The sequence below is a fragment of the Triticum dicoccoides genome, chromosome 6A (genome assembly GCF_002162155.2).
Source record: "Triticum dicoccoides isolate Atlit2015 ecotype Zavitan chromosome 6A, WEW_v2.0, whole genome shotgun sequence".
Lineage (NCBI taxonomy): Eukaryota > Viridiplantae > Streptophyta > Magnoliopsida > Poales > Poaceae > Triticum > Triticum dicoccoides.
Window position 1 is genome coordinate 23506716 of NC_041390.1, and position 10018 is coordinate 23516733.

The window sequence follows — 10018 nt, forward strand, 5'->3', positions numbered from 1 at the left end:
ATCCCAGTTAATTTATTTAGCACCAACTCCTCTGTATAACATTTTGGTTGATATGAATTATGAAATCTACTTGGTTGCTTCATCAAGAGACCTTCCATACCTGAATATCTGAAAGTGACAGGTCAATCCTTGAGGTTTGGACTTCTGGCCATTCCTCATATCATTGTTCAACTTGTCAATTGTTTTTCCCTTCAGAAAGTAGACTAGCCAAAAAAGAAAAAAAAACAGTTTTCTTGCAACAGACTGCAAGTGGCTGATGTGCTAATCTGCACCGATCTATGTCCACATCTACATGCATCATCCTTAATTAATCTTTTGTGAGGTTCACCTTACCTACCCAGTTCAGTTCATCTCATATTTTCACAGTGGTGTCCAAGTCCAGGGCAGAGCGCAGCTAGTAACCTGGTAATTACCTCGTTGGATCCATTAAACCTGTATGATCCAGAGGTCTCAGCCATGCAGTATCCTACAGGCCTAGACTAATTTTCATCTGATGTAGAGTAGTGCTTGGCTTAATTATATCTGAAGGCAAGGCATAGATCGCGGAGTTAGGAAACTTGTGTTAAGAAACATTACATCTGATCTGACTTTCTTGCAGATAGGTGCATGCACAGAAACAGGAAGCTTCTGATGTTAGTTAACTCTTGCCGGCCGGCTGTTTTCTGAAGAACAATAAAATAAAAAAGTACACTTGCTTAGGAAGGCGTGACCTGAATCTTTGTTGCCGGTAGAAATTTCCTGCCGCCCTTGCTGTTTTCTGAACTTTTACTTTTGTGCATTTTCCACCAAGCCGTAGACCCGCATTTCACTGTTTTCTGAATTTTTGATGCAAATACATTTTTCTCCATAAAGCTCATTCTGAATAGTGACAGCGCTGTGATTAGTACTGATCACTCAGCAGAGTAGTAATCACTCACGGTTGGAGTAGAGTAGAGAACTTGGGTTGAAGAAACATTACGGCTGATCTGACTTTTGTGCAGGTAGATGCACAGAAAGAGGAAGCTGCCGATGTTAATTAATCCCTAAGTAATCCGAGCAAGTCACTGCCGCCGCCGGCTGTTCTCTGAAGAAAAACAAAGATAAAATACACACACTTGCTCAGGAAGCATGCATGAATGGCCAAGGCGTAGACCTGAATTCTCGTCGCCGACACGACATTTTCTACTGCCACTTGTAAATAATTTTTCCTCCTATATATATATATATATATATATATATATATATATATATATATATAGACAGATAGATAAATAGATAGACCTGCGACTTAGATTGCGTAGTTCTCATGAAATATTCACCTGTGTTCAAAGCTCATTCTGACTTGTGACAGTGCTGTGATTAGCACTGATCACTTAGGTAAATCCTCTGTGTTCATTCTCACGATTGGAGCTGGGGGCGCCACGTGTCAGCCATCCACGAGCCGTTGACCTCGCTCCTGTCCCGCCTGCCCACCTCCCCTACCTGACCTGACCGCCATTAAAGTAAGCAATCAAGCTACTCATCCACTGTGATCAGAAAGGAACCATGAAAATGACGCAGCACAAAACAATGCCCCCGATCTAGTCTGAAGTCTAAACACACTGGCTGGCTAGTAGTTAGTGTAGGTGTATATATACATATATATACACATGAATCCACCTACATCCAGGAATTCCATTTAATCAGGGGAAGACGACGAAGAAGAAGAGGAGGAGGAGGAAGAGGAAGCAAGGTTGGTTAGTTAGCCAAGAGTCAAACCCCGCCGCTGAGTCTGACAGACAAGCTCGGATAGTTAGCTACAGCTGATCAGCAATCTCCATCCTTCGACGACAAGGAGGTTTGCTTCGATCGATCCACCGATGTGGGTTCTTGAATGAGCGATCGTTAGCTGGGAATGGCGGGACGAGGTAGACTGGCGGCGGTGGCGGCGCTGCTGCTGCCGGTGGTTGTGCTGCTGTCGCGGTGCCGGAGCGGCGCGGCGCAGTCCTCGCCGCGGTGCGGGGCCGGTGACCTTGCCGCGCTCAGAGGGTTCTCGGCCGGTCTTGATGCCACTGTGGATGGGTGGCCGGCCGTGCCTGACGATGACGACGGCTGCTGCGCGTGGCCCGGCGTGGTCTGCGGCCGCGCGGGCGTCGTCGTCGGGGTGGTGCTGCCGAACCGGACGCTGCGGGGGGAGGTGGCCGCGTCGCTCGCCGGGCTCACGGCGCTCCGCGTGCTCAACCTGTCCGGCAACGCGCTGCGGGGCGCGCTCCCGCCCGGGCTCCTCCGGCTCCGCCGCCTCGAGGTGCTCGACGTCAGCTCCAACGCGCTCGCCGGCGCGATCGGGCTCGGGCTCGAGCTCCCGGCGGCGCGGGTGTTCAACGTGTCCTACAACGCGTTCAACGGCAGCCACCCGGTGCTCGCCGGCGCCGTGAACCTCACGGCGTACGACGCGTCTGGCAACGGCTTCGAGGGGCCCCTGGACGCCGCCGCGGTCTGCGCGTCGCCGCCGGGGCTGCGGGTGCTGCGGCTGTCCATGAACAGGCTCTCCGGCGACTTCCCTGTCGGGTTCGGCCAATGCCGGTCGCTCCTCGACCTCTCGCTCGACGGCAACGGCATCACCGGCGCCCTCCCCGATGACCTCTTCGCCGCCACGTCGCTGCGGTACCTCTCCCTCCACACCAACTCCCTCTCCGGCGAGATCCCGCCGGGGCTCCGCAACCTCACCGGCCTCGTCCACCTCGACCTCTCCTTCAACGCATTCTCCGGTGCGCTGCCCGAGGCGTTCGACGCGCTCGCCGGCACGCTCCAGGAGCTCTCCGCGCCGAGCAACCTGCTCACCGGTGGCCTTCCCGCCACGCTCTCGCTGTGCGTGAACCTTCGCGTCCTCAACCTCCGCAACAACACGCTCACCGGCGCCATTGGCCTCGACTTCCGCGCCGTCAATAGCCTCGTCTACCTCGACCTGGGCGTCAACAAGTTCACGGGCATCATCCCGGCGAGCCTCCCCGCGTGCGCCGGCATGACGGCGCTCAACCTCGGCCGAAACCTCCTCACCGGCGAGATACCGCCGTCGTTCGCCGCGTTCCCGTCGCTCTCCTTCCTGTCCCTCACCGGCAACGGCTTCTCCAACGTCACGTCGGCGTTGAGGATACTACAGCGCTTGCCCAACCTGACGAGCCTCGTGCTCACCAAGAACTTCCGCGGCGGCGAGGCGATGCCAGAGGACGGCATCGATGGGTTCGCCAAGATGGAGGTGCTCGTCATTGCCAACTGCGAGCTCACCGGCGCGATCCCGGCGTGGCTCGCTGGGCTGCGGAAGCTCAAGGTGCTCGACATCTCGTGGAACCGGCTCGCCGGCCCGATCCCGCCGCTGCTCGGCGAGCTCGACCGCCTCTTCTACCTCGACATATCGAACAACTCGCTGCAGGGGGAGATCCCGGCCAGCCTGACGCGGATGCCGGCGCTGCTGGCCGGCAGCGGCAATGGCGGCGGCGGCGACGACGAGAAGGTGCAGGACTTCCCGTTCTTTATGCGCCGGAACGTGTCGGCGAAAGGACGGCAGTATAACCAGGTGAGCAGCTTCCCGGCGTCGCTCGTGCTGGGGCGGAACAACCTCACCGGTGGCGTGCCGGCGGCTCTGGGGGCTCTGGCCAGATTGCACATCGTCGACCTGAGCTGGAACGGCTTCTCGGGGCCCATCCCGCCGGAGCTGTCGGGGATGGCGAGCCTCGAGTCCCTCGACGTGTCGCACAACGCGCTCTCCGGCGCCATCCCGGCGTCGCTGACGCGGCTCAGCTTCCTCTCCCACTTCGCCGTCGCGTACAACAACCTCTCCGGCGAGATCCCCATTGGCGGCCAGTTCTTCACCTTCTCCAGCGCGGACTTCGCGGGGAACCCGCTCCTGTGCGGTTTCCACGTGGGACGGAAGTGCGACAGGAAGGGGGTTGATCCGGCCACGGACGGCAGCACGACAGGGAGCGCCGCCAGCGCCGGCGTCGTGGCGGCGATATGCGTCGGCACAACGCTGCTGGTCGCCGTGGGCCTCGCCGTGACGTGGCGGACGTGGTCGAGGCGGCGGCAGGAGGACAACGCCTGCAGGGTGGCCGCCGGTGACGACGAGGAAAGCACCGACTCGTCCGCGGCGAGGTCGTCGACGCTGGTGCTCCTCTTCCCCGGCGACGAAGAAGAGGAGCAGACGACGGCGGTGATCACGCTTGACGAGGTGGTGAAGGCGACGGGGGACTTCGACGAGACCCGCATCGTGGGGTGCGGCGGGTTCGGCATGGTGTACCGCGCGACGCTGGCGGACGGGCTTGACGTCGCCGTGAAGCGCCTCTCCGGCGACTTCCACCAGATGGAGCGCGAGTTCCGGGCGGAGGTGGAGGCGCTCTCCCGCGTGCGCCACCGCAACCTCGTCGCCCTGCGCGGCTACTGCCGCCTCGGCAAGGACGTGCGCCTCCTCATCTACCCGTACATGGAGAACGGCAGCCTGGACCACTGGCTCCACGAGCGCGCGGACGCCGGCAAGGACGCCCTGCCATGGCCGGCGCGGCTGCGGATCGCGCGGGGCGCGGCGCGCGGGCTGGCGCACCTGCACGGCGGCGGAGGCGGCGCGCGGGTGATGCACCGGGACGTGAAGTCGAGTAACATCCTGCTGGACGCGGCGATGGAGGCGCGGCTGGGGGACTTCGGGCTGGCGCGGCTGGCGCGCGGGAGCGACGACACGCACGTGACCACGGACCTGGTGGGCACGCTGGGGTACATCCCGCCGGAGTACGGGCACTCGCCGGCGGCCACGTACCGGGGCGACGTGTACAGCATGGGGGTGGTGCTGGTGGAGCTGGTGACGGGGCGGCGGCCCGTGGACATGGCGGCGCGGCTCGGCGCGCGGGACGTGACGGCGTGGGCGGTGCGGCTGCGGCGGGAGGGGCGGGGCCACGAGGCCGTGGACGCCGCCGTGTCGGGGCGGCAGCGGCACCGGGAGGAGGCGGCGAGGGTGCTGGAGCTGGCGTGCGCCTGCGTCAGCGAGGACCCCAAGGCGAGGCCCACGGCGCAGCAGCTCGTCGAGCGGCTCGACGCCATCGCCGGCGCCGGCGCCGCCCCGGAGATTCGCTCCGGCACGGTAGATAACTGAAGCTTGTGTAGATAACTGAATCCATACTACAGTAGCTAGCTGTGACAGTAACATCTCGTGTAAATTTCGACAAGAGTTGATTCGTGTATACAGATTGAATGGATGATGATTAACTCAGCGGGATTGCTAAATCTCAGTCGAAGCTATATTCCTAACATTTTCATGAAGATCTGTGTAAAATTTTCTTTGATTTTTTTATATATGTTCTATAAGTTTATTAAGATTTAGTTAAATCTCGGCCAGCTGAGATCTAGCTACATCCTTAATTCAGAATTTCAACTCTGCACCGCATCCAGGAAGTTAATTTAAATGAAAACAAGCAATACATTTCCCACAAAAAACAAACCAACAAGCAACAATTTTTTTGGCCAAAAGGCAAAACATATATACTGCATTTAGTTAACCACAAGAACACAAGCAAATGCAGGGTATATCGACCCCGCACCGATTCCAAAGGAATCATTTGAAGTTTTGATGCCTCTGAAAACATAATTGACAAACTGGTATCTTAAAATAGGTTTTCAATTCATTTTATAAATAAAGCAACAACTAAAGAACTAGCCACGGCACCTGAAACGACTGATTTTGCCATAATGGACGTACTGGACGCTGCCCACCGGTGTCTCATGGATGATGATTAACTCATCGGCATTGCAAAATCTCAGTCGATTAAGACCTATGTACATTTTTTCTTTATTTATTTTCTTACATGTTCTATCAGTTGATCAAGATTTAGTGGCCTACTTCTATACATCATATGTACATACGTTTGTACATGAAAAACACAACACGTAATTTTCACATCCCACATGGTATCAGTTTTCGGGTTCTAACCCTAGCCTTCCGCTGTCGCCGCCGCCGCTCACGCGCCACCCGCGCCAGCCGCCGCTCCTCCTATCCCTGCGCGCGTGCACTTTCCCCGATCGCCCGCCCCTAGTCGCCCGCCCGCACTTTCCCCGGTCGCCCGCCTCTAGTCGCCCGCCCGCACTTTCACCGATCGCCCGCTAGCCTCGCCAACCGCCATACCCGATCGCTAGCCCCGCCAGCCACTGCACTCGCACCCGATCACTAGCCCCGCCAGCCGCTGCACGCCGCACCCGATCGCTAGCATCGCCAGCCGCCGCACCCGATCGCTAGTATCGCCGGCTGCCGCCCTCATCTAATCGCTAGCCGCATCGCTCCTGCCTACCTCGCTGCCGAACCCGCCGCATCGCGCGAAGCCGCTGCTGCCGCCGAGCCACCTCATCCTCGCCATGTCGTCTGTCACGTCTTCTGCGTCCACCAACTCCAACCCATTCGCCGACACCAACCCTCCCGACATGAACGACATCCGCAACCTGAACATCTTCAGCGGGGCCGGTTCGTCTTTCCTAGGCGGACTCCTCCTACTACACGTGGAAGACGTATTTCTCCCTCGTGTTCCGGGAGTATCATCTCATCGACCGCGTGGACGGCACCGTCGACTCCAACCCCCCCTCCCTCGAGTTTCATGACTGGTCCACCATCGACACCACGATCATCCGCTGGTTCTTCCTCACCATCTCGCCGGACCTCTTCCAGACGGTCGTGCAGGACGGTGATGATGCCTGCGCCGTGTGGACCAAGCTGAACGGGCTCTTCACCGACAACCAGCTCCAGCGGCACGTTTTTTGCAGGAAGAGTTTTTTGGGTGTCACCAAAACAACACCTCCGTCGACAATTATTGTCACCGCCTGAAGACTTTCGCCGACGAGCTCCGTGATATTGGCACGAAGATCGATGATGACCTCCTCCTCAGCACGCTCACCACCGGGCTCAACGAGGACTTCGGCAACGCCGCTGCGAACCTCAGCCTCATCCCCAATCCGACCCTTCGCCAAGTTCGTTGCGTACCTCTGCTTGAAGGAGCGGCGGATGAAGCAGGTGAAGGCGCGTGTCATCCACACCGCTCTCGCCGTCGGCACCACCCGTGGCGGGCCCTCAGCGCCTCCCGCTGCCCCGGCCACGCCCCCGCTGTCGCGCCACCCGGCGTCCTTCCTGGCGCTACCACCGTACCCGGAGCCCCAGCAGCCGGGGCTGCTTTTCGCTGCCCTATGGCCCGCCCACCCCTCCCGCCGAACGGTGCCGTGGGAGCCGCCGCGGCGGTCAGCAGCAGCAGCCGCAGGGCACCGACCCGCCCCGTCAGCAGCAGCAGTTCCAGGTTCCACGGGCTCCTACGCCGCCCCGTCAAGGACACTCGAACCAGGATGGTACTTCACCGATGTGACAGCCTCGACGAGCTCTATCCGGTGCACCCGCTGTCCACCTCCACCACCGCACTGGTTGTTCTCTCCGCTGGCGTCGATCTCTGGCATGCTCGTTTGGGTCATCCCAACCCCGTCACACTTCGTCATATTCTTAGAAGTTTCAGTTTCAGTTGTAATAAGATAAAGGATCACACCTGTCATGCATGTCGTGTCGGCAAACATGTTAGCCTCCCATTTAATAACTCCACCACCATAGCTTCGTTTCCTTTTTAGTTGATTCATAACGATGTGTGGACCTCTCCGGTTCCTAGTAATCCGGGCTATTTATATATCTGGTTATCCTTGATGATTATTCTCACTACGTGTGGACGTTTATTTTAGGACGAAAGTCGGATGCACTCTCCACTTCGATGGCTTTTTACTCCTATGTCAACATACAGTTTGGGCGTCCTATCCTTGCTCTTCAGATTAACAATGGAAAAGAGTTCGACAACCTTGCTTTCCGCACTTTTCTGTCGCCCCACGGCACAGTTTTTCGTCTCACATGCCCGTATACTTCACAGCGGAACGGGCGAGCCGAACACGTCCTTCGCACTCTGAACAACTGTGTTCGCATGCTCATGTTCCATGCTAATGTGTCGCCTCGTTTCTGGCCAGACGCAGCTACTGCTTCACTTCTCCTTAACCTTCGCCCCTGTCGCCCATGATGGGACTATGCACCTCACCATCTTCTTGTCAGTACGCCCCCATCATATGATGGCTTGCGTACTTTCGGGTGCCTTTGCTATCCTAGCACTGCCGACTCCGCTCCTCACAAACTCGCACCTCGTTCTGTCGCTTGCATCTTCATCGGCTGCCTCTCTAACTCCAAGGGATATCGGTGCTACGATCCCGTCTCCCACCGTGTGTTCACTTCCCGGCACGTTTACTTTGATGAGCATGTGTTTCCATTTTAGTAGGTACCCTCGGCTGTTCCTCCCGCCACCGGTGACACGGGCTCCTCGACGCCTCTCCCAGGGAGCTCGCGCGCCTCTCTTGGCCCGCCCCCGGTGATGGTGCCGCGGCCCCTCGGCGTCCTCTTCACCGGCGCTTGTGGCCGGTCCGGTCACCCGCGCTCGTACGAGCGTTTTTCGCCCGAGCTCGCGCTACGCTTCGGGTGACTACGTCCATGCGGCGTCCACCTCTGAGCCGTCGCCCTTGCCTTCCTCCGTTCGAGCCGCTCTTCGTGACCCGCTCTGGATGGTTGTGACGCAAGAGGAGTTTGACGCCCTGTTGCACAACCGGACATGGCAGCTTGTTCCCCGTCCCCGGCACGCCAACATGATTACCGGGAAGTGGGTCTTCAAACACAAGCTCCGTCCTTATGGTACCCTTGATCGCTATAAAGCGCGCTGGGTTATTCGTGGCTTTCGACAGCGTGCTGGCATCGACTTCACCGACACCTTCGCTCCGGTCGTCAAGCCCAGCATGATACGCATGGTTCTCCATCTTGCGGTCTCCCGTACTTGGCCGGTGCACCATATGGACGTCTCCCACGCCTTCCTTCATGGGCACCTCGAGGAGCAGGTCTCTTCTGCCAGCAGCCCACCGGGTTTGTTGATCCGGCACTTCCCGACCACGTGTGCCTGCTTTCATGGTCCTTGTACGGACTCAAGCAGGCTCCGCGCGCTTGGTACCAGCGCATCGCGGCGTTTTTACACCAGCTTGGGTTTCGCTCCACCCGCTCGGACGCATCGCTCTTCGTCTATCATCAGGGCTCTGACATGGCCTACTTGTTGCTCTATGTCGACGACATCATTCTGACGGCATGTACGACTGGTCTTCTCATTCAGCTCATGGCTTGTCTTCGTGCTGAGTTCGCCATCAAGGACTTGGGTCCTTTGCACTACTTCCTCGGTGTTGAGGTGGTGTGCCGTCCGGATGGCTTCTTTCTTCATCAGCGGAAGTACGCTCATGAGCTCCAGGAGCACGCTGGCATGCTTAACTGCAAGCCCGCCGCTACGCCTGTTGATACGAAGGCCAAGCTTTCTGCCACGGATGGTTCTCCTGCTTCGGATGTTGCTTTCTATCGGTCTATTGTTGGTGCTCTTCAGTATCTCACTCTGACTTGACCAGGGATCCAGTATGCCGTGCAGCAGGTGTATCTCCATATGCATGCTCCTCGGGACGTTCACTGAGCTGCTGTCAAGCGGATTCTCCGCTATGTCTGCGACACTATGGATCTTGGCGTCACGCTTCACGCCTCCGCCGACACCGCCCTCACCACCTACACCGATGCAGACTGGGCGGGCTGCCCTGACACTCGTCGCTCCACCTCGGACTATTGTGTCTACCTTGGACCCCCACACATCTCGTGGTCGTCCAAGCGACAGCCTACGGTCTCTAGTTCCAGTGCTGAGCTGAGTATCGTGAGGTGGCCAACGCCGTCGCCGAGTGTTCTTGACTCCGTTAGCTGCTTCAGGAGCTCTCTTTCCTTGCTGACCGTGCCATGGTGGTCTACTCTGACAACGTCTCAGCGGTCTACCTCTCAGCTAACCCGGTGCATCATCGACGGACCAAGCATATTGAGTTGGATATTCATTTTGTTCGGGAACAGGTGGCCCTTGGCCATATTCGTGTTTACACGTCCCTACTTCCCAACAATTTGCAGATATCATGACCAAGTGCTTGCCTATGGCGTCATTTGAGGAGTTCCGGT

General features: G+C 58.0%; 1 protein-coding gene across 1 annotated transcript; it reads left to right on the forward strand.

The window, feature by feature from the left end:
• The first annotated feature begins 1594 nt into the window (after positions 1-1594).
• LOC119319593 (phytosulfokine receptor 1-like) lies at positions 1595-5160 on the forward strand. The gene has a single exon (XM_037594044.1). The coding sequence runs from the start codon at positions 1874-1876 to the stop codon at positions 5093-5095; it is 3222 nt and encodes a 1073-aa protein (XP_037449941.1). The 5' UTR covers positions 1595-1873; the 3' UTR covers positions 5096-5160.
• Positions 5161-10018: the final 4858 nt, after the last annotated feature.

Coding starts and splice junctions, on each gene's coding strand:
- LOC119319593 (XM_037594044.1), top strand. CDS start 1,874: ATGGCGGGACGAGGTAGACTGGCGGCGGTGGCGGCGCTGCTGCTGCCG.